Source organism: Lagenorhynchus albirostris, chromosome 13 (assembly GCF_949774975.1).
Source record: "Lagenorhynchus albirostris chromosome 13, mLagAlb1.1, whole genome shotgun sequence".
In the NCBI taxonomy this organism is placed as follows: Eukaryota; Metazoa; Chordata; class Mammalia; order Artiodactyla; family Delphinidae; genus Lagenorhynchus; species Lagenorhynchus albirostris.
Genome location: NC_083107.1, coordinates 19,294,866 through 19,319,027, shown reverse-complemented (window position 1 = coordinate 19,319,027; position 24,162 = coordinate 19,294,866). Strand labels below are relative to the sequence as shown.

Below are 24,162 nucleotides of genomic sequence, written 5' to 3'. Positions count from 1 at the left end.
TTTCTTTTATTATCCTGGGGGAGTCTTCTAGAATTCTTCATGCACTTCACTCATCATCCAGAAAGCTGGATCACGTATGTTCCTGAAATTTGATGCACCATCAGTATCTATATACCTTTGCTTTCAGTCAATAATATATGCAAAGCTGGAAAAATTTAGACAAAGGAGCGGTTGCATATACTACTAGTTCAGAGCGTGAACTCTGGGGCCAGCCTGGGTTCAAATCCTGCCACTGCCACTTATCAGCCATGTGAATATGGACAAGTAACATTCAATTGCCTCAGTTTCCTCACCTATAAAATGGAGAAAATAGTACCCAGGTCTTGTCAGAGAAATAACTGAGTTATTCCAAGCATTTAGAACAGTGTCTGATACAAAATAAGCATTAAAGTCTGCTAATATGACATACTAATTTTCCCCAATCCTTTCCTGCTCCCCTTTTTGCCACCTTTTCTCCATGGCCCACTGCTGCAATCCACTTCTGCTTTCTGCATTTACCCTCCATTCCACCAATCTCTCTTTTGCTTCCTTGTATTGCCTCAAGTGATTATGGGCTCCATGTTCTGCTAACATTTTTACCAGCACTAAGGAAAGCTGCTGTACATGCTGGATTGAGGCCATCTGGAGATCCATGATGACCCAGGACTGCCTGGGATCCTAAGGCAGTATTTCATTCTCCCCATGAAAGGAATTGCCCTTGCAATTGCTCCTTACTGTGGAGTAAGAAGGGGACTTTGGTATGGTGCTGTGCATACTGGGACAGAAAGTGGAGCCAGCAGAAGGAGCCAAGTACCTGCTGCTATTCTTCAGGATGATCCCTGACCAACCCTTCCCTGTCCTAGTCCCCAAGACTTGTGTTTTCAGTACAATTTCAAACTAAATAATTTGTTAAATCTATACAAATAAGAAATTGCAGCTGTGATGTTTTTAAACATAGCCCAGAGCTTATAATTGTACATGTACTGTTAATCCAGCACTTTTGGCCAAAGAACTGAGTTAGAATGACACCAACCAGTCAACTGATTGATCAGAAATTTATTTTGATGGTGTCTCCCCCCAAAAATGGTTCAGTGACCACAAAAACTTATTCTAGTTTAATATGTATATTATCAGTCATCTCTTGTCACAGTAGTGCAGTATAATATCTCAATGGCATGCAGAAATAGCATTTGTTGCTCAGTAGTCGAAGATGGTCACCTTAGTCCAGCCTTTTCACGTGTATGGGTTCAGTTGCTCTTCACTGACCTAAGATGGTCTTGATGGGAATGACTGAGGTGACTTAGTTCTATTCCACATGTTTGTCTCCCTCCTCCTGGGACAAGCAGTCTAGCCTAGGCATGTCCTACTCATGAGAATGGCAGACTAACTAAACCAAGCAAGTCCACTGGACCAAGCAAAGTCACCCCTGCATGCATCATAATGGTCAACATCCATTGACCCTAAGCATGCCACATGGCCCAGCTCAGAGCCAGAGAAGGCAGACAATACAGAGTTACATGGCAATGGGCTTGAGTAGAGGAGGGTGAAGAATGGGGCCATTCATATAACAAATCTACTACAGTTATCTACTCAGTGCTTTTTAATCCATCAGCAAGATATGTATCAACTGTTATCTTGACTGCATCAGCACTCCTAGAGGAGAAATCTAGAGGGCATGGACTGTTTATCTGACTAAACTAAACCATCATGTGTTTGTTATTTAGGGCCATGCACATTGGTGTTTCTAATGATGACAGTTGTGCTTTGAATTGATTCACTAGGGCCTGAACTGGGGAGAGGGGTATATGGAGAAAAGCATGAAGCCTGATGAACTGTTCTTCTTCTTTTTTTTCCTTTTTTTAGAGGAGTAATTGGTTTCATTAAGGAAAGAAGCTGGTATCCCAATTAAAATGATTTTGCTTCACAGAAGATAGTGCCATCAGGATAATGAATAGAATGACCAAAGGATTTTATGTGTTTCTCATAAAGAAAATAAAATAAAGGGGAAAAAAAGTGATTATTCTCTGAGCGCTCTTGCACAAGCTTCATAGATATGCCTCTGGTCCCCCCACAGCTGCCCCCACCCCCATCCCAAACTGTGAGCAGTGCTGTCATTACCAGTGCACTGTGTGCATTGGCAGCACCTTAGCTTATTAAAGTGGTTTTGGGTGGATTACTGCACTGACTGATTACCTTAATTGACCTTCAGACTGGCTAAAATTTGCCTGACTTAATGAGGCTTAATTCTTGTCAAGCCCCTAGGCTAGATGGCTCCTGGCCCAGACACTTTGTTGTTTTGATATTTCATTTTTAATAACAATTACACCCCAAAGCTTAAGGAAATACGGTAAAATGTGTCAGTGATTGTGAAGAGCCCAGAGCAGCTGTATCCATGGAAAGATTTAAGGTTCAAAGTTTTGAGCCCATTTAAAATCACGATCTACCCTGAATTTGACCTTGATTGGTGTATCTTACATCATTGCAGTGAAGTGAATACTATTATTCTTAACAAGATTTTTCTAAACATCTGTCTAAATGACAAGACATGTTAAAACAATCAGCCACTTCTTAAATATCATGAGCCCAGCCTAGATTTGGGTGTTAACTCTTATTTCTGAAAAATCAAGATGGCACTGGATTGTCAGATGCTCGGAGACAATTCCACCTAAAGGTTTGCATGCAAAAACACTTAAATTGCAGGTAAGATTCAGCAAAGAAAGAAAGCTTTCCTTCTGCAGAAGAAATAGGATTTATTGGCATTAGGTATCTGGAACACTGTCCTAAGAAGGATTATGAAATGGTATTTGAGCTCAGAATAAAAGAACACTGATTGATTAGTCATGTCTGGTGTAGGCATAGCAAGGAAATGTGGCAGTATACTTGCCATTCCTGTCCCAGACCATAGTTTCTGATATTGTTCCTTACAGACAACCCTTCACCTTTAATTTTTTCCTACAAATATATTATTTTTTCCACCTTCCACCCATGCTTGAGTACCTGAATTATTATTCTACCAGATCTATTCTTTATTGGCCATTTTTTGGTTTTGAGTCAGCATCCGAATTCCTTTCCTATGTTTGGGGAATTCCTCATTATATAAATTTTGGTATATAAGAAGCTAAAATGGCCAGAACACTTGTTTTTACAAAGTGCTTTCCTCCCAACACCTTCCTCCTTCACCCTTGCAACTAGATGTTTACACATGACCCAGAGTTTGGGTCTGTATTTCACTCAGATAAAAATCAGTTTCATTTGCCTAAGACTTTGCATCAGAAGTTAATGACATAAAGACACAGTGTCCTAACAGTATTTTTATAAATTTATTTATTTTTTAATTTTATTTTTGGCTGTGTTGGGTCTTTGTTGCTGCATGCGGGCTTTCTCTAGTTGCGGCGAGCAGGGGCTACTCTTCGTTGTGGTGCGCGGACTTCTCATTGTGGTGGCTTCTCTTGTTGTGGCACACGGGCTCTAGGCACGTGGAATTCAGTAGTTGTGGCGCATGAGCTCAGTAGTTGTGGCTTGCAGTTTCTAGAGTGCAGGCTCAGTAGTTGTGGCGCATGGATCTAGTTGCTCCATGACATGTGGGATCTTCCCAGACCAGGGCTCGAACCCTTGTCCCCTGCACTGGCAGGTGGATTCTTAACCACTGCGCCACCAGGGAAACCCTGTCCTAACATTTTTGTATTCTGTTCTTTCTTTCAACTAACAGGAGAGCTTTTCTGCTTAAACCTTCCAAAATCAGTTTCTAATGCTTGCAACTAAGAACTTAACTGATACGATAAGTCTTCTAGGGCGGTGCTCTTCAAACTTTATTGTGCATAGGAATCACCTAGGCTTTTTATTAAAATGCAGATTCTGATTGAAATGGAAGTCTGGGATGGGCCTGAGGCTTGATTTTGTAACAAACTCCCAGGAAATGGCAATGATACTGGCCTGGGGCCCACCTTTTAAGTAGGAAGAATCAAGGGAAGGAAAGGTAGCCTAAAAGAAGACAGAATTGGCAGGAAAAAAAAGAGATCTGTTTCAACGTGTTCTAGTTAAGTTAGAACAGACCAACTACTATAACTAATAAACTTCAAAATGTGCAACAGCTCCAACAAAATAGAATTGCATTCTTAATCATGTAACAATACTGGGCCAGTGACAGAACACTGGGAAGCTCTCCTCCATGTATTCAGGTGTAGGTTGATTGGGGGGAACAGGGGTTGTACACCATCTTCAATTCATGGCTTCCCAGGTCACCTTGGGGTCACGTCTGTATTCCATCTAGATAAAATTGGAAAAGTGTGCATGAGAAATGTTTCCTTTTTTTTTGAAATTTTTAATTATAAAATAAAGCATAGATACAGAAATCCACACACAATAAGCATTATCATTATGCAAACACTCTTATAACCACTACCCAGGTCAAGAAATAGACTTTGCCAGCCTCCGTAGAAACGCCTTTTATATTTCCTGCCTCCCTCAAAAAGCAACATTATCCTGACTTTGAGAATGCTCACTTCCTTTCCTTTGTGGTTTTATCACTCTGATATTCATCTTCAGATGATATAGTTTAGGTTTGCCCACGTTTGGGGATTTATTTTTTAGTCTCTTAATCTGTTTCATCCCCTTCCATACCTTTCTTTTGCTTATAATCTATCTGTTGAGGAACCCGGATGGTTTGTACTGTAAGGTTTCTGGAGTTTGCATTTAGCTGAATAGATATGTGTGATGCAGTCCCATATGTTATTCTGTCTTCTATATTTTGTGTAAACCACCAAGGGGATCCAGAGCTTCTACCATGTTCAAGTTTGATCCCTTTCGCATCACCATACTTGAGATTGTGCTGTTTCATCAGAAGGCACATAATGTCTGGTTCTCTCTCTCTTTTTTTAAATTGAAGTATAGTTGATATATAATATTATATAAGTTACAGGTGTACAATATAGTGATTCACAATTCTTAAATTGTTGTATCTTTTTTGTGATGTTTTCAACCACTATTGTTCATTGTCTGATGTCTTAATTCATTAAAGGTTGCAAAATGGTGATATTCTATCATTTTGCCTTCAGTTATTAAGTGGACTAAATTTATAGACAGACATTTTCCTCGTTACAAAGAATTTCAGTTCATGTAGGAAAGGCAAGATGTATTCTTGATTCTTCCAAGATAAATGAATTGGTTCTTTGTCATCCTCTGAAGGTGACCAATTAATTATTATTATTTTTTAGTCATTATAAACTCATTTAAACATATTTGATGGGTTTCAAGACACTGGAATTTTTATTCTTTGTGACTTTTAAATTGTCTAGTCTTTGGCCAAGTGGGAGCCTCCTGAGTTATTTTTACATGACCCTAGTAGTCTTTGATCTCTCTTTGCTGCCTGGTATAATAAGATATTTCAGGCTATTTGTATATTTCTAGCCCCAAAGAAATTGGAATCAACCATTTCTCTAAGAAGTCCTAGTTTGGTTTAGGGGAAAATTGTATTTCAAGATGTTCATTGCTACTGGGCTGGCCATTGTTCTTAGACCTTTTCATTGGACAGAACTTGGAAATTGTATGTGTGTGTATGTGTGTGTGTGTGTGTGTGTGTGTATGTGTTTCCACTTTAAAATCTCATGTGTTCATACTGATATTTCTACTTCAGATCTAGGATTACAGGGTTTTTCCTTAACCTCTTCTATATTACATCGTCTTTCTTCCACACCAACACTTCTGGTTAGCAAGAACACAGGAGATGAGAAATAAACTTTCATAACTGTTTGCTTTATTTTACCTTGAAACACAATAGTGTTAGAATAGCAATCTTCATACTACCATTATAATTAAAATTACATAAGATAGTTAAAATCTTTTCACAAAAAATATCCTATTCCCTTTCTCTTTTCATTTTTACCTCTTCATTGCCAGAGCATACTTCCATTTTATATTATACTCTCTCCCATTTGACTATCCTATATTCTTAGTTCTATAAACATGTATATATTGAATGCTCACTGCCAGTACTTATGTTATGTTTTTCTAGATATTATGTTGATGTTTTTCTAGTTATTTTGCCAGGTAAAGTTCGTTCTCTAACAGATTCCCTAAGTCTCATAGCAACAATATTTTCTGAGTTCTTGCATGTTGATCAAATTTGGTCTGTGGCTTATATCCTTGAAAGTCAGTTTTGCTGGTTATAAAATTCTTAGCTCATATTTTCTTCCCTTGAGTATCTTAAATATGGTATTTCATTTTCTTCTGGCAAAAGCTTTGCTGTTGAAAAGTCTGGTCATCATCTGATTTTCTTTCCTTTATAAGTCACATGCTCTATTTGCCTAAGTACATAAGGATTTGCCCCTTTTTTCTTTAGAATCCAGTTTTCTTGGTTGATAGTATAGGTCACTCTTCTCAAGTACATGATACGCTTTTTCAGAAAATAGTTTATATATATATAATATATATTTCTATATAGAATATATATTTCTACATTGAATGTATAAAGAATATAATTTATATATTTTAAAATAATTATATAAAATAAATATGTAAGTGATTATATTTATATAATAACACTTTAATTGAAAATTTTATATATATATATATTGAGGAAAACTTTCATGAATTAGAGTTCTTAGTATTCTTTCTGTTTTCTTGCTTTGATTTTCTTCTTTAGGGACCTCTAGTAGCCATAAATTGAATTTTCTTTGCCTATCTCCAATATTTGTCACCTTTACTCAAATTTTTTAAATCTCTTTTCCAAAAATTTATTTTGGGTAAAAATTTTTCCTTGTTTTCTCTTTTTATTTCTCTTGAGGCATTTGCAATTGTGTTTATTCATTCTTGTTTAGTCTTCAAATGATTTTTCTTTTATTTATAATTCTTTTCTGAGTTTCATGACCTCATCCTATAATTTCTTCTTTTTCTAATTTATGTTCTTTCATATCTTGCATCAATTTTTAGTGTATTTTAATATGTTTGAAATAGTAGATTACAATTTTAATTTGTTTTACAGGCATATTTTTCTGGCATGCTTTTAGTTTGTGTAGAGATGATATATTTTTCTTATAATAATTTTATGTGAGTTTTGACCTTGATGATTTCAAGTTGCTCATTTTTATGTGAACTCAATCTTCCTGAAGGTTTAGACAGAGGCTAGAAGAGCAGATGGGTCTTCTAGCTTCACAGAGCTCTCACTCCTGTTACTTTTGTGTAACATTTAAAAGTACAGTGGCTTAGACACAAAATGACAAATACTGTATGATTTCACTTATGTGAATGTTCTAGAATAGGCAAATTCATAGAGACAGAGAGTAGATTTATCAGGGGCTGGGAGGAGGGAAGTATGGGGAATTTTTGCTTAATGTTTATACAATTCTATTTGGGGTGATGGAAATATTTTGGAACTATATGATGGTGTTGGTTGTACAACATTGTGAAGCTAATTAATGACACCGAATTGTACACTTAAAAATGGTTAAAATGGAAAACTTTATGCTATATATATTCTACCAAAATAAAAATTTTAAGATTAAAAAAAACAACACAGTGGCTTGACTGGTGAGATAGCTAGCCTGGCTCTGACAATTGTCCCCACTTTACCTGGACTTTCCCTTTCTTTTATCTCTGTTGTCCCCATCCAGTTCAATTTTGATTTCACTCCCAGTAGTTTCTCCTTCATGAGGGTCTCTGTCCTGGAAGAGAGCCAAGCCAGGTCAGTTTCAAGTGTCCACTGCACTGTCCCTTTCAGAGTTTTTCATAGTGGCTTCTGCTACTTGCCACCTTACGATGGCAGGCAAGTTATTTAACTTTTCCAAGTCCCACTTTCTTCATTTGAAAAACTGGCATAAGACTAGTCCCTATCTCATAGTATTGTTGTGAGGATTAAGTAATGTAATATGTAAAGATCTTGGTTAACCTTAGTTGTCTGACACATCATATATACCCAGAATATATGAGCTCACCAATAAAAACATTATTCTCAAGCAGAAATTTAACACACCTTGCTAAATGAGTAACTAATTAATGTTAATTTTCCATAGGCTTTGTTATATTTTATATGGTGAAATGTCCAACTCAATCCAGACTTGAACCAAAACTAAGCTACACATACACACATGCATACTTTATGGTAATTAGTGCAAAAAGGAACCGAGATTTGTGCAAAATTCTCCTCTGACCAATGATAAATATGTATGTGTATCACCTTATCAAAAGATTTGCCTGAATACTCCTGAATAGGAATATTTGTTTGGAAAATATACACATTGTTTATCATCTTCTCTCGTATTTACTTGTATTTGGGGTGTTTTTTCCCTGTATACATTCTGACAGTTATGAACAAAGCAGCACTAAGGTAATTGTTCAGTACACTTTCATTTCATTTTCATGCAGCTGCCCTGCTTCCCATTTTAACAATGTGGGAATGATGTGTAATTATGCACTGTTAGAAATTTGGGTATGTTTATTCTAACTTACCCTGAAGAATAATTGTCAGTACTTCTTTCTGGAGCACAGCAACTATATCATCATGGCACCTGGGCAGACACATTTTTGATATCGTTAAATGTTTCATGTTTCCACCTCCATTAAATACAAACAGTGGATCTATAAAGGGTAGGAGACTGCAGAGCGGTAAGGTTTTAGGGTGGCTTCAAGGCCCAGTTCACCTAAAGTTCTCCCCACCTGTTGAATGATGCCTAGATTTCTCCTTTTTCTAAAGAGCGCAAGTTTTTGAGCTGAATCAAGATTCAAAACCTGAAGGGAGACATTTGGCCAATGAAGGATGAGAGCAGAACTTTGATAAGGAGAGCCTATAATGTAATGAGCTACAGGCCATGCGTAGGTCAACTTTCAAGTTGACCTACAATACAGTTAATTCAGAATCATTCATCAGTCATATCTCTTTGCATTCCTTTGATGTGATAAGCACCAGCAAGATTAAAAAGAGAGTTGGAACGTTATGCCTGTGGACCATGAGAACTGGGACTTTAGAAAAACTATTTCCAGGCAGTGATATAATTCATATGGCTAAATGAGTAATACGCTCAAATAGACAATTCCTCTGTTCCTTAATTGTGTGTGCCTCTGTTTTTGTTTTCACTGTAGCTTCGGAAAGCAGTGATGGATCACATATCTGATTCCTTCTTGGAAACCAACGTCCCTTTGCTAGTTCTCATTGAGGCTGCAAAAAGTGGGAATGAGAAAGAAGTGAAGGAATACGCCCAGGTTTTCCGCGAGCATGCCAACAAGCTGGTGGAGGTAAGTCAAGAGAGGCCCAAGACTAGAATTTATCAGTGGGTTTAATCTCTACATGTCTCTTGGAATTTCAACAGGCCATCCTTCTATGGTTTTCCTGGATCTTTCTTTTATTTTCTGTTGACTCCATCCCTTGCAAAGGAAACAGGTTTTCAGTAATCTCTCCTCTCTGTATTAGACAATTCTAAACGTGTTCTGAAACATGTCTGCTAATTTTCCTGAACAATAAGCAGAGGCTGAAACAGGAGCAATAGAAAGGACCCTCCAAAGTTCTGAAGACCAGGTTTGATTAGAGGGGATAGAATTAAAATTGCCAAAAGGAGATTTAAACACTGTTCCCTTTTCGTCCCCATCTCCACTCCACTCACCTAAGCCTGGATTAGCTGGCCACATTATGAACATGTAAAAATCAATCCCCCCTCCCTATAAGAGATGTCTGAACTCCTGGTGAAGGATCTTGGGGCAGTAGTAGGAGCGTAAGTTCAGGTCCTAAGTATATTCTCTGTGTTAGAGACATCTGTGGGAGTTGCTTTATAAATGCAAAATTGTGCTGTGTGATTTTGAGAAAAAATATTGTTCAGGGGAAACAAAATAAAAGTGAAATGTTAACCAGACTGCCTAAATCTAAGAGTTGAAAACCAACAGCTTGGCAAAGGTTGGATTGAGTGATGTGGGGCTACATAGAAAAGAGAGATGCTAAACAGGAAATGTGTGTAATAGAGAAAAAGAGTCAAGGAGGGCAAGGGTCCTGGCAAATTAAGGGAATGGTTATCAGAGCCAGGTTAAAACTTTTTCAGGGTCTGAGTACTTAGAAACAACAGCAAAAACAGCAACAAAAACTCTGGTATAGCCCCACTGTAACTCAAAAATAAAATAAAATTACTCAAAACTGCAGACAACTTAAATGCAAGCTAAAAATTAAATAAATTACTTTTTATTTTCTTTGGATGGCAAAATTAAATTCTGAATAAGTTCATCAGATATGAAATCCTCTCCATTTTTCTTGCAGTGAGTGATGGGGTTGTGCTCCAATTTAATTGTGCCCTAAGCATGTGCTTGGTTCACTCTTTGGTTAATCCAGCACTGCTGTCGCTTCTGGGGCTGAACACTCAGCCTGCAGGAAGTCCTACATCAAGCCTCGAGGAGGCCCCTGGTCCTCTAGGACACAGGCTGAGATATCACCCATGACAGCAGTTGGCAAGCTGAACATGCAAAAGCTGAAACTACTAAAATAAAACCCTTGAACTTCCTACCATAGCTCCAGTGTCTTGAGGTGACACCAGACTAGAGCTAAAGATAGGGTCATACTTATAATATCAAGACAGTCTTTCTGGCTCTGTCCCCACGGATGGGTCAAGCACCCTATTAGTCTTCACATTCTACACAGAAATTCCAAGCTCCAAACTGGCCATTGAAGAATCCAGAGTCTTTCCAAGGTTGCCTTGGAAGTTCTGGCCCTTTCTGTTATTTTGAGAAAGAGTAGGTAAAGAAGGAGAAAAAGGGGTAGAAAGACACAGAGAGGAAGAGGAGGAAAGAAAGAATGCTGAATGAGTGCTACAAAAGTTTAAAATATTTGTATGTAATAAATAATAATATTAACCTACAGATACATCATCCCATACATATAATCACAGTACATGATAACTGCAGAATTTATAGAGAATGTTAATTCATAGTGTCGTAGGCATTAAGGACGAAGCAAAGGACATGACTTCAAAGTTATATGATAAACATCTCCTACTTTCAGTCCTGTCAGTGTCTTTCTGTAATTCTGTGTGTAACCTCATTTGTAGATGATGTTTGAAGTTCAAGCTTGATTCCCTGTGTAAATGTGAGGCCAGGACCAAGTAGCCCACTCGTCTACTCTTTCTCCCTTCTCCTGTGATAGACCTGGACACACCCACCATTTCCCTTCATCCCATCTGTAGGTTTCACTGAAGGGGAATCCAGCCACTCTGGGTGATCCTTGATCCACAACTTGTGCCAGAAGCAGCAGCTTCATGTCTTTCAGACTCCACATTTCAGACCGCTGCTGATTTGCTTCCCTTAGTTGTTCCTTTCCTTCCCGCTGTGTGGTCACTGCAGCAGCATTTTAGAATTTCTTGATACCCGGGAGGTGCCATGGCTAGGGTATGCACTAGCCTGTGTTTGATTAGAGGTGAACAGGAATTGAAAACATTTCTGTAGCTTATGTACTTCAAACAAGTGCTTCATTGCTGATGCATACATGTAAGAAAACTTGAGTGCTGGGCTGAGAGTCACCATTTTTCCATTTTGAAAGTGTCTGTATGGACTTGGGCACTTTTCTGGGCCTTAGTTTTTGTGTCTATAATATGAAAAATTTGGTTGATATATTGATTTTCATATCCATTAACTTGATAAATTCACTTACTAATGCCAAATTTTGACTGTAGCCTTTAGGATTTTCTGTATACACAATCATGCTGTCTGAAAATTATGAAAGTTGTATTTCTTTTTTTCCAGTCCTTGTATCTTGTTTATTCCTTGCATTATTGCACTAGCCAGATGTTCAGATCGATATTGTGGTAATAGATATTTCTGTTACTTTTAGATCACAGTGATAAAATTTAAATATTTTACCACTAATTATATTGATTGTTCTAGATTTCTTGCAGATACTTTTAGTAGATTAATTTAGTTGTCTTCTGTTATTCCTTCACTAAGATTTTAAAAAATCATGAATATGTATAAAATTATACCAAACAAAATTTCTGCACATTTTGAGACAGTTGTATGATTTTTGTCTCCTTTATTCTCCTTCAGAGGTATCAAAATTATGCTTTCCCTCAAAAAATGAGTAAGAAATTATTCCATCTTTCTGTTTTCTGGGAGTGAATGAATGTGTAAGACTGGCATTATATATATTTTTAAATATTTGGAGGAATTCACTGATATAGCAATCTGAGCCTGGGTATTTATTTGAGGGAGATTTTTTAAAGTACAGGTTCTTTTTTTTAAAACCTAAGACTATTTAAATTTTCTATTTCCCTTTGGGTCAGCTTTGGTAAGTTGTATTCTAGGAATTTATTTAAATTTAATTTTGTAAGTTTTCAGCATAAAATTGCCCATGTCTTCTAATTTTTTTTAATGTGTGAGACTTTGTACTACTCTTTCTTTCTTTCTTTCTTATTCATTCCTCATATGGCTAATTGGTGTCTTCTCTTTTTTTTAATTGATTAGTTTTGTAAGAGTTTGATCAATTTAATAATCTTTTCTAAAACACAGCTTTCAGCTTTGTAGATTTTGTTTTTCTTTAAATTTTATTTATGCTCCAATCTTTGTATTTCTTTTTTCTGCTTTCTTCTGGTATAACTTACTGTTCTTTTTCTAACTTTTTGAGATGGATAATTATATCATTGATTTTTAACCCTTCTTATTTTAAAAATATGTGCATTTAAGGCTATAAGTTTCTTCCTAAGCTATACTTACATCTGGTTATTTTCTACTGACCTAATTTTAAGCTCACTCATCTGTGTTCAATATGCTTAAAACTGATCTACTGAATTCAATTTTTATTTAAGAATTTCTAGTTGATTCATTTTTTTTTTTAAATGATTCCAGTTCTCTGGTATAATTCATTATCAGGGCATCTCCTTTAAAAAATACATTAATCAAGGGTTTCCCTGGTGGTGCAGTGGTTGAGAGTCCACCTGCCGATGCAGGGAGACAGGTTCGTGCTCCGGTCGGGGAAGATCCCACATGCCACAGAGCGGCTAGGCCCATGAGCCATGGCCGCTGAGCCTGCGCGTCCGGAGCCTGTGCTCCGCAACGGGAGAGGCCACAACAGTGAGAGGCCTGTGTACCGCAAAAACAAACAAACAAACAAACAAACAAAAACATTAATCAGAGTTATTTTAAAAATCCAAGTCAAAGAACTCCAATATTTGGATCAATTTTGTTTCCGTTTTGTGGTTGCCCCACAGAGGGCAACTTTCCCTGCCCCCTGAAATCAGCTTGGATTTCAAGACTGATGACACAACAGCAGCCACCAAGAGGGTATGAACAGCTCTTTTACTCACATAGTGGGACTTTCTAGAGAGAGCAGAGCAGGTGCCCAAGCCAGTCCACAGTGGCTTCAGCAAAGAGATGAACAGGTGCTTTTGGTCTTTATCAAGCTGTGGGGCTGGAGTCAAGATTTCCACGGAGGGGCTGGATCTTGAATGTTTCTTCAAATTTCCCTACTGGCATCCAAAAAAGGTGGGTTTTCCTATCAGTTTGCCCAGTTGTGGAGCAAGAGGAAAAGGGAGAAAAGTGAGACTTAAACACTGTCAGCAGTCAAATATTCAAAATGGAGTTAAGACTCTTTATAATTCACCTCTGATGTTTGCCTGGTGACTGGAATGTGCCATGTTTCATTTATTTGAATTTGTACTTGTTTAAATAAGTGATTATGGAGCCTTTTAAGGCTTTCAAAATGGAGACTTTATTATGGTGACTGTTTTTATTATTTGATTTTATCTTGATTATTATTAATTTTTAGTACACTGGGTAATTTTTGATTGAATGGCAAACATGCTTATGAAAAAATATAGAGGGACTGTGTCTTCATCTATTCAGGCTGCTGTAATAGAGTACCACAAACTCAATGGCCTGTAAAACCAGAAATATATTTCTCACAGTTCTGGGGGCTGGGAAGTCCAAGATCAAGCCCCCAGAATAGATGTGTTTTGGTGAAGGCCCTCTTCCTGGTTCATAGCTGGCAACTTCTCACTGTGTTCTCACATGGTGGAAGGGGAGAGGGATCTCTGTGGGGTCCCTTTTATACACTATCTGGAGAAAAACATGGTCTGAAAGGATACATGTACCCCAATGTTCATTGCAACACTGTTTACAGTAGCCAAGACATGGAAACAACCTAAATGTCCATCGACAGATGAATAGATAAAGAAGATGTGGTACATATATATATAATGGAATATTACTCAGCCATTAAAAAGAGTGAAATGGACAATGGAGATTGTCATACTGAGTGAAGTAAGTCAGACAGAGAAAGAGAAATATTGTATGATATCGCTTACATGCAGAATCTAAAAAGAAATGATACAAATGAACTTATTTACAAAACAGAAACAGACTCACAGACTTAGAGAACGAACTTATGATTACCAGTGGGGAAGGGTAGGGGGAAGGGATAGTTAGAGAGTTTGGGATTGACATATACACACTGCTATATTTAAAATGGATAACCAACAAGGACCTACTGTATAACACAGGGACCTCTGCTCAATGTTATGTAGCAGCCTGGGTGGGAGGGGAGTTTGGGGGAGAGTGGATACGTATATATGTATGTCAGGGTCGCTTTGCTGTGCACTTGAAACTGTCACAACGTTGTTAATCGGCTATACTCCAATATAAAATAAAAAGTTAAAAATTAAGAACAGTAATCTCATTCATAAAGATTCCACTTTCATGACCTACAAAGCTCTCAAGACATCACCTCCTAATACCATCACACCGGGCATTAGGATTTCAATGCATGAATACTGGGGGGACACAAACATTCAGACCATAGCAGTCTAGATAATGTTTTCTCTATCCAGAGAGAATTCATCCTGTCATCTGAAGGGCAGCAGAGAGGCAAACCATCTCAATTCAGTCAAGTGAAGTGGATTGAAGATAGTCTATACTCTTTCTGAGGTCTAGTCTGCCTTTCATTTTCCCTAGTCCTATGGAATTGTCTTCCCAGATGCCAGCAGAGAATCAGATGTATTATTTAGTATCCTGCCTCATCTATGAAGCATTTACTCCAATTTTTGTTTTCCCATCATCATGATTTGCTTTTAGTATGCCTTCAGTGTGCTTTTTGTTTGTTGCTATTGTAACAATAGGCAAAAACTGTGGAAGAAAACTTGCAGTAAAGGGCCAGTATTTGAGTCTCCCTTCTCCTATGGGACTTTAGCTCCTAGCCTTTGCTCCCTTGGCTGTCCTGGACTCCAGTTTTTGCCTCCTTGGCCCTATGAGATTGCTGAAAACTCTAAAGAATTATCTTCCTCTCAGCAACTACCTTCTACCTGGCATCTCAGTTTCTCTTTCCATACTAAGAATTAGCAAATCCCTGGGAGGAAAAGTGAAATGCAGAAAATTGGGTCCCTCTCAACAAGCATCTCTTTTTGATCTAGTCTAAGTTTTAACTCCTTTGGCTGCTGTCCCATACTTTCAAGGGAATTATTTTTATTCTGCATTTCTAGTTGTTCTCAGCAGGAAAGTGGGTCTCTTACTGGCTTCTCCTTCATGGCTGGAAGTGGAAATCCCCGAGAGAGCTGGTTTAGATAAATTTGTGGGGTGTTTTTGGTTGTTGTTAATATTTTTAGTCAGAGATTTCTTTATTCAATAGAATACCATACCTCAAATAAATATATAATCAATACAACCAGTTCTGACTAAATTGAAATCTCTGTGCCTTGCCCACTTCCTACAGTTCCTTTACTTCAAGGGTCTGCTTCCACCAAACACAACCTCTCAATCCTTCCAGAACACGTTTGATCCCCGTTTGGGAACCTCTAATGGATCTATAAATTGCCATTAATGTAAATCATATAGGAATTATATATCAGATAATTTTGAATGAAGAGTGCATGAATACATGGAATTATCAATCTATAAATTAATGTTGGCAGTTTTGGTCCTTTGACTATAGAGTTTCATTATTTTATGTTCAGTGTTCCACCTATTTTTATGTTTTTTTTTCTTATATTTGTGTGCCATTTTCTACCAGTTTGGTATTTGCTATTCACAGATTAATGCGATGAAGTAAATGGAAGGTATCAAGCCTATTGTATAATGTTATAGTTTTTAGAAAATCTTCAACCAAGATAGTTTAAGTGAAAAGAAAATATTTGCAAAACATGAATGGGAAAAAATAATGTAAAGTTTCATAATTGCCTTAACAAGTGAAATTTTAAGGTTTTTTTCCCCACAGTGTTTTTAACATTTAATAAAGACTAGGTAAATTTGCACCAGAGTTTGTTGATTAAGAGAATTTAACAGGTCAACAATGATGCTTTGTGAACTATAGTATCAGCCACTATAGGAAATACCACCAGTAGAACTAAATTTTAAAAAATTTTAGTCATTTTTCCTCATCTCCAGAATGCAGGTAACTCATCTCCTCTGAGGGTAAGCTCAGGGCTTCAGGGTGGGGCCGACTCTAAGGGTGTGCGGAGCTGATCAGAGCACACCTGCTGTACCTCATGCCCAAGCCTTCTGGAGAAATGCAATGCAAATTATGGCAACTCAGTACCAAAGTAACATGGTCTCAGTAGGGGTGGAGTGGATGTAAAGTGGGGGCAAAATTTGCATTGCAGCAAAGAAGTAAAAGTGAATCTGGAAAATGAGATGCAAAATCAATACAGCTATTTTCAGAACCTCCAGATATGAACATTTCTTCCATTGCTTTGCTCTCAGTCAATCTGCCTACTCTTCTTTCTACTCCCCCATCTCTACCATAAAAGCCCCAGTGCAAGATGCATACTCTGTCAGCTGGGGAAATGCAATGCCCTCCCAACAGGACACTCTCCTCTGCCTGGTCCTCCTTCATCCCTTCTGCACACAGCAGCCAGAGTGAACTTCTGAAAATGCAAATCAGACTGTGTAATTTCCCTACCTGAGACGATTCAGTGATTTCCTCCTGTTCTCAGGTTAAAGACCAACATTTCAAGGAAGTCTGCAAGGCCTGCACGATCTGGCCCCCTCTTTAGCCTCCAGGCTCATCTTCCTGTCCTCTCCCACTTCCTACACAGCATTGGCCACTCAGGCCACCTTCTGTTTGTTGAAAGTGATATGCCCCCTCCACCCTGGGCTTATACTTATGCTGTCCCTTTCCTGACAGGCTCCTCATTGCACCCCTTCCTCTTATTTCTAATTGTTCAGCCTTCAGTGAAAACATCACATCCCTAAGTGGGTTTAGTTCCTTGTGTTTTCACTCTCATGGAACCCTATTTACTTCAAAAAACAACAAGAACAAATATTTATTATCTCAAAAGTTTTAAAAAATCTTTTTCCCAGCTTTGTTGAGATATAATTTACATACAGCACTGTGTACATGTTTTTGGTTTTTTTCTTCCTGTTTTATTCAGATATAATTGACATACAGTGCTGTATAAGCTTAAGGTGCACAGCATAATGATTTAATATACATACTTCCTGAAGTGATTATCACAATAAGTTAAGTGAACATCGATCATCTCATATAGATACACAAGTAAAGAAACAGAAAACCAAATTTTTTTCTTGTGATGAGAACCCTATTTACTTTTGGTTTGCACACAACCAGCTCTATGTCTGCATGCTGTTTCTCCCACTAGATTATCAATTTCTTTAGGAAAAGGACCATGTCTAATTGATTCCTAACTACCCCAGCAGATAACTGAGTGCCTAGTATAGAGCAGGTATTCGATAAACAGATGCTGCCTAAAGAATGAATGAAGTAACAAGTGCAGCCAGGGATATTACCAACACAGCTGCAAGACCCTAAACAGGTACCTCTTGGATCAATAAACAGTCATTGTGCTTATTTAATTCCTAATGTACTACCCAGGAGGAATTGTGAATCTGAAAAGAACTAAAGTGGAGAACTTCCATTTCTCCTGAGTAGAAAGGCCTTGCTGTGTGGAGACTGAACACTGAACTAACTCTGTCAGGATGCTCCTGAGTTAATTCCTCTAACTTTGCTGTCATTTTGTCCCTGCATCTGCCTCATAAGTGTGCAGTGGTCCTTATTCTTGGTTACAGAGGATGTGAGAGAGGGAGCTGGTTCTCTCTGCCAAACTGAAGTATGTCACTGAGGCCATAACAGTGATGAGCTACACAAGGGAATCTCAATTCTCTGCTTCATCCTGTTGACTTGGTTACTTCTGGTAGCAGTGCCGCATGCAGGGTAGGAAGCTGCGTCTGTTAGAAAATGCAAGGTTTGGAAGTAAGGGACAAACCCTCATATTCAAAATCACGAATGCGATCATCAGTGAAGCACAGACTGCCTTAGTTTCAGCCTTGAGTAAATTGCTTTTTTCAATCAGCTTCTCTACTCGCACAGAAGATTCATTCAGCCACAAATGTTTACTGGGTAGTTACCATGTGCTGACAGTTGTTGGCAATATAACTGTGAACCAATCAGATACACTTCCTGCTCTCATGGGGAGTACATTCTGTTGGGAAAGACAAATAGTGAGATAAATGTATAATATATAAGGTGGGACTCTGTGCTGTAGAGCAAATTAAAGCAGCATAGAGATAGAGGGAGATAGAGAACATGTGTGGTTGAGATAGAGAGATAGAGATAGAGATAGAGGACATGTGTGGTTGGAAAAGCCTCATCTCCGAAGACCACTATTAAGCAGTGACCTAAAGGAAGTGAATAACGTTCCAGATTGTGGACCAGAAAGGGAAGAGACCCCCAAGGCAGCAATGTGCTTGGCATGTTTGATAAAGAACAAAGAGACCACACTGCAGACCAGTGTGACTGCAGCCGAGAGTGAGAGGAAAAATTCCAGAGATGAAATTGAGGGCTGGGTGCAGAGATTTTATATTTTACTCTGATATTTGAATGGATGGAAGGCCTTGAGCAAAGGCACGATATGATCAGACTTCCATTTTGAAAGAGTCACTCTGCAGCTATATGGAAAATATACCATGGAATGACAAAAGGAGAAGACAGGAGAATAGATAAAAGGATGTTCCAGTGGTCCAGCAAGGGATTAGTACTATTACCAGAATAGAGACAGTGGAATGGGAGGAAGTGGTTGGATTTGGGGGCCAACATATTGGATGTTAGGATATAAGACAGAGAAAAGTCTGGGGTGGCTCTCTCTTTACCTGCTCCAGTGGTGAAATCACTTGGAACTCTTAAAAAACACAACCTTCTCTCTGAGACTGCTTCTTGATTGGCTCTAGCTGCAGCTGTTTGTTAGATGCGATCCTGTAAACCTTACACAAATGTCTTGGGTTGAAATAAATATAATAGAACTTTGTCAATTCCAGGGTCTTGACTCAAATCATGCACTAAAAAGAACATCTAGAAAAGCTGCATCAAAAATTACTCAGCCATTAAAAAGAAGGAAATAATGCCATTTGCAGCAACATGGATGGACCTGGAGATTATCATACTAACTGAAGTCAGACAGAGAAAGACAAATATCATATGATATCGCTTATATGCGGAATCTTTAAAAAATGCTACAAATGAACTTATTTACAAAGCAGAAACAGACTCACAGACTTAGAGAATGAATTTATGGTTACTGGGGGGAAGGGTAGGGGGAGGGATAGATTGGGAGTTTGAGATTGACATGTACACACTGCTATATTTAAAATCAATAACCAAGAAGGACCTACTGTATAGCACAGGGAATTCTGCTCAATATTCTATAATAACCTAAATGGGGAAAGAATCTGAAAAAGAATAGATACACATATGAATAACTGAATCACTTTGCTGTACACCTGAAACTAACACAACATTGTTAATCAACTATACTCCAATATAAAATAAAAAATAAAACAAGAAACAAAAAAACAAAACTATATGGATGGACCTGGATCTCCATACTTTTTTTTTTAAAGTAAAAACTGAACATTCTCATCTTTTCCTCAATGCTGCCTCCCCAATCCAGTTAACATATTTGAACTGGAAATGAATTGTTGGAATTTCTCAAGTAATTGAGTCACAACAAATCTGTAAATCATAATATTTTATGAAGAGCTATATTGTTCAGGTCAAGCGCATGTTAAACTTGTAAGTTTCTTTTCTATCCTTTAAGAAGTATATGTTGTAATAGCCCTCCTCCCCAAATTCCCTAATTCCTAAACTCTACCGTATTTTGTAATTTTTCCTATAACATGCAATAAAGCTTTCAGAAAAGTTCAAGGATTTTCCCTAGGCTGTTAATAACTATTTGAATATAGGGCTAGGGTTCTTTATAAGCTCTTTATTACCTTTTTTAATGCTTTTGACTCCATTTTATAGATGAGAAAACTGAGATTTCAAGAAGTTAAATATCACAATTTATTGCCCAATGTCACACAAATATAAGGAGGCAGAATTCACACACAAACCCAAGTGTCCCAAACTCCAGAGACCAAGCTGTCAACCACTGCCCCAAAGCTCTTGTCCAAGAGGTACATGTAGCCTAATGTCTGATCCTTCATGTAAGTATTTAGTACAGTGCCTGATCCCAAAGTAATTGCTGGAAAATGTTAGCTGTTTCTGTGGTTCTTGTTGTACAGGGATTGAGTTCCATATCTCTCAAATCACATTTCAGAGAAGATTACTTGCTGCACACATCCCGGGGAATAGCACATATTACTGCAGAAGAATTCCTGTCCCCGCTAGTGGAGTAGATCATCCAAGCTGCTTTTTGGTACTGCTATTGGGCTCACCCACTAGCTTCATGAATCTTTATCTGCACGGCCTGCATGGTCCATATCTGTTAAAATTACTAAGTGCCATGGACTTTTGAGGTTGGTTGCAAAATGTGGATTCTAAGAGTACTAAATATTTCATGTCAAAAGTCTACTACACTGCTTGAGTTAACTGTGCACATAATGTAAATACTTCCAGGTTGCATTTCAATCTGTCCAACATAATCAAAATGCAAAGTGCAGGGCCATATTATGAAATCAAGTCTTTTTTAGATGAAAGAAGGACTATTAATTTCCATGAAAATTTGCTTTGCTGACATCTGGATAAAAACGTATCCCACTATGACCTACCCCTATAATTCACCCGAAAGGTGAATTAAGTACACTTCTGAAGAAGCTTCCAGAAAAGAGAAGGCAATTAACTTTGTTGCCCATACCTGAGGAGAAGAGGAAAGGTACATAACAACACTTGGCTTGTTCTCTCTGTTAGATATTATAGTATTTTCCACACCTTATCTCTTTTAATCCTCTTAACAAGTAAATTCTTTAATCATCAATATCATAATTTTGCAGATTAAGAAACTGAGACCCAAGGAAACTAAGATGTAGCCTGACCAAAATCATAGCTGATGGGTGAGTGATGAAGCCAGATTTCAGATGCCTTAGGGTCCATGTTCTCTCTGCTAGCCCATGCATGCCCCCTCCCCCCCTTCCTTCCTCCTTCCCTCACCTCCCTTTCTCTTTCTTTCTCTCTCTTCTCTCCTCTCTTTTGGTATATATTAAGATTTATATTTACAATTATATTTATTAGCCTTATACACTTCTGACCAGTTTACCTTCACCACAATAAAATCATAAGCCAGCACTCTCTTGATGTTATTTTAGTCTACTGTCCAAAGTTGAGGAAGAGTAGTGTTGTGTATCAGAAATGTTCCAAGGCACTTGAGTTCTAAGATGTCTTTGTGGTGCTGCCAGATCAGGCTTTAGAGGTTACATTCAGTGTTGCTTCTGTAGAGGAGCAAGGCATATTTGGTCTTTTGTTGTACTAAATAATTAGTTTTACTATTTCATCATCAACATGGGGAGTGACTGATCTCTATACGTATATGTCTGTTTTCCCCCGTCGTTTGTGTTTTCTATAACTGTTTGAAGGTATGTATACTTTAGCCCCGCAAACTCACAAACTTCACTGCATAGTATAACCTTACATCTGTAAGGTCACATCCCTTCGATGCAAAAATGAAAAACTAAGCCCCATTAAAAATGATGGGGTTTGTTCAAAAGCAAGAATTTTTAATTGTCAAGGAAAAAAACCCTTTGATGCTCATGTTTTCAATCTTTTTTAGCTGTAAGGGTTATTATGTCAGAAAGCTCCCTAGCCAGCCTGAAGCCATAGTTTGAGAGGGATGGTGTGTTGGCATATTACTCTTTTGAACTAAAAACAAGTTTTCAGATGACCTTGACTACATCAGCTTTAGAAGGGGAGAGAGTTCAACTTCACAGAGCCCCATGACTGGCCTGAGGCTCAGTGTATATGTACTTTGAACCCTTACCTTAAAAAAAAACACTGGGTCTTTTGGACCTGATGCCTGGGATTTTGACGGTGTAATGATCTACCCCTATTGCTGTGTGAATGAACAAATTGCTTTAATCCTCTGACCCTCAGACTTTGCATCTGGCACATCTTTGTTTAGGTGCCGTCCATCCCTGACATTCTGTATTCTAAGGACCTTGCCTGACTTCAGATTCTAGGAAAAGAGAAGACCCAAATAATTGTCTTGTTCTAGAATGCTTTTGTAGTTGACTGGAATTTGGGGACTACAAGAAGGACAGGTCACTTCAGCGGTTTCCTTGTGCCCTTGTGCCTCACATGAACAGGGAACTGAAGCTTGGGCTATAGTTGGTGGCAAAGCTGTTCCAGACCATAAAGTGACCAAAAATATAGATCCTGTCACTATTTATTGTGCTCCTGTAGCTTTTATCTGTGACTGACCCTATGTCAGAAAGACAGGCTTGAATGGGTCTTAATAACCTTGGTGATTATATATGTGAGAACCAAAGAGAATAGAGGTCAATCCTGCCATAGAGAAAAATCTACATATTAGCTAAATTATTAACTGAGATCATTTATTTATATGATTTAAGAGCGTCCATGTTCTTTTCTTTTTCTGCAAGCTCACTAGTACCTGCTGGTCAAGCCAATTGTTGTGAATGGCACCCGTGCCCTGGGTGGCAGACAGTGTGGCATTCTTTAGCACCGTCTCCAAAACGTTCTCTGCCACTCACAGCCACTCTATTTTGTGTGAGTGTGGAGGTCTGTATATTAGACTTGTGTACACGTTTTTTTGATCTAAAGAACAAAGATTTTCTCAATCATATGTCAAATACAATATAAGCATCTTTAGAAAAAAAATTATGTTTTAATTGACCTTTAGTATAAAGTCTAAGTAAAAACTGTCATAGAAATGCACCTCCAGAAATTCCCCCACTACCACTTCCAACCAGATTGTTGCCCTCAGCTGCTCCTATTTAGATGGTTGGAGCTGCCACAGAGTGTGAATTTCACACATCCAAGGTGCCTGGGAATCGAGTCAATATTTTCACATAATGCCAGTTGCCACCAAAATATAGTTACTTACTTAGACTGACAAGTTGTTATTTTTTAGGCTAAAACAATAGGAGCCTATGACTTATCTTTCCTAAATGTTTTCTTGGAAGACTGAAAACACAAACACATATTTTTCCGAATCTCTAAAATATCCCAAGTGAATGATTCCCTTACCAAGTTTATGTGAAAGGATCCAAGATGTCAGAGCCACCATCTTCCCTCACCCACACAGCTTTTAAAATTTTGTTCTTATTTTAAATTTTCTAAAAGATTGGTTTATAACTTAATTTTAAAACACAAGATGTTTTGATGGTGATGCCTGTAATGTAGGAGCAGAAATGCATTTCAGGCTGCCTGTGTGAAGTATAGGGCTGCACACTTTCTGTAAAATGTCATGGCTGTTTCTACATGGAGCGTGAAGACTTGGAGATTGTTAAAGGTAGTGGGGCAGCCGAGTTTCCTATGGATCAGTAGTTTTACAAACTAAAAATAGACGGTGATTTGACCTATCCCAATGCAACACTCAGCTAAAGAGGCTGTTTGGATCCCCATAATCAAGTATCTCAAAAAAGTCAAGTCTTTTCAAGTAGGGGCCTTCAAGTATTTCTGTTACACAGAGCTTTAAAAGAACACACTGGCAATTTACATTCAAACTGGTATTTTTTCGTGTGCCCATTTTATAAATATGACACCAGGCAGGCGTTTGTCCCCATCAGAGGACCTCGAAAATCTTTGCCTCACACGCATCGGGGGAAAAGGCTTAGGTGGACCCACCACCACCCACTGCGGAGGGTGAATCATCCAGGTGAAGTCCAGAGTTGAGAAAGCCAAACTCTCATTTAATGGGGCAGTCAGGGATTAAGGACATTTTCTTGCAGAGGAAACTGGAAACGCAGTCAGGAAGAGGGCAGACACTGTGATTCAGGATGCCAAGTCAAGAAGAGAAGCTTAGGGAAGCAGGAGAAGCAAGACCGGAG

The 24,162-nt window shown here is 38.2% G+C and overlaps 1 protein-coding gene across 1 annotated transcript in view; it reads left to right on the top strand.

Moving 5' to 3' along the window:
• Positions 1-24,162, top strand: part of CTNNA2 (catenin alpha 2) — a 1,202,879-nt gene that overhangs the window by 962,633 nt on the left and 216,084 nt on the right. Inside the window, exon 9 of the mRNA XM_060168603.1 lies at positions 9,052-9,204. Within this exon, the coding sequence (XP_060024586.1) occupies positions 9,052-9,204 (153 nt within the window). The remainder of the gene's footprint in view (positions 1-9,051; positions 9,205-24,162) is intronic.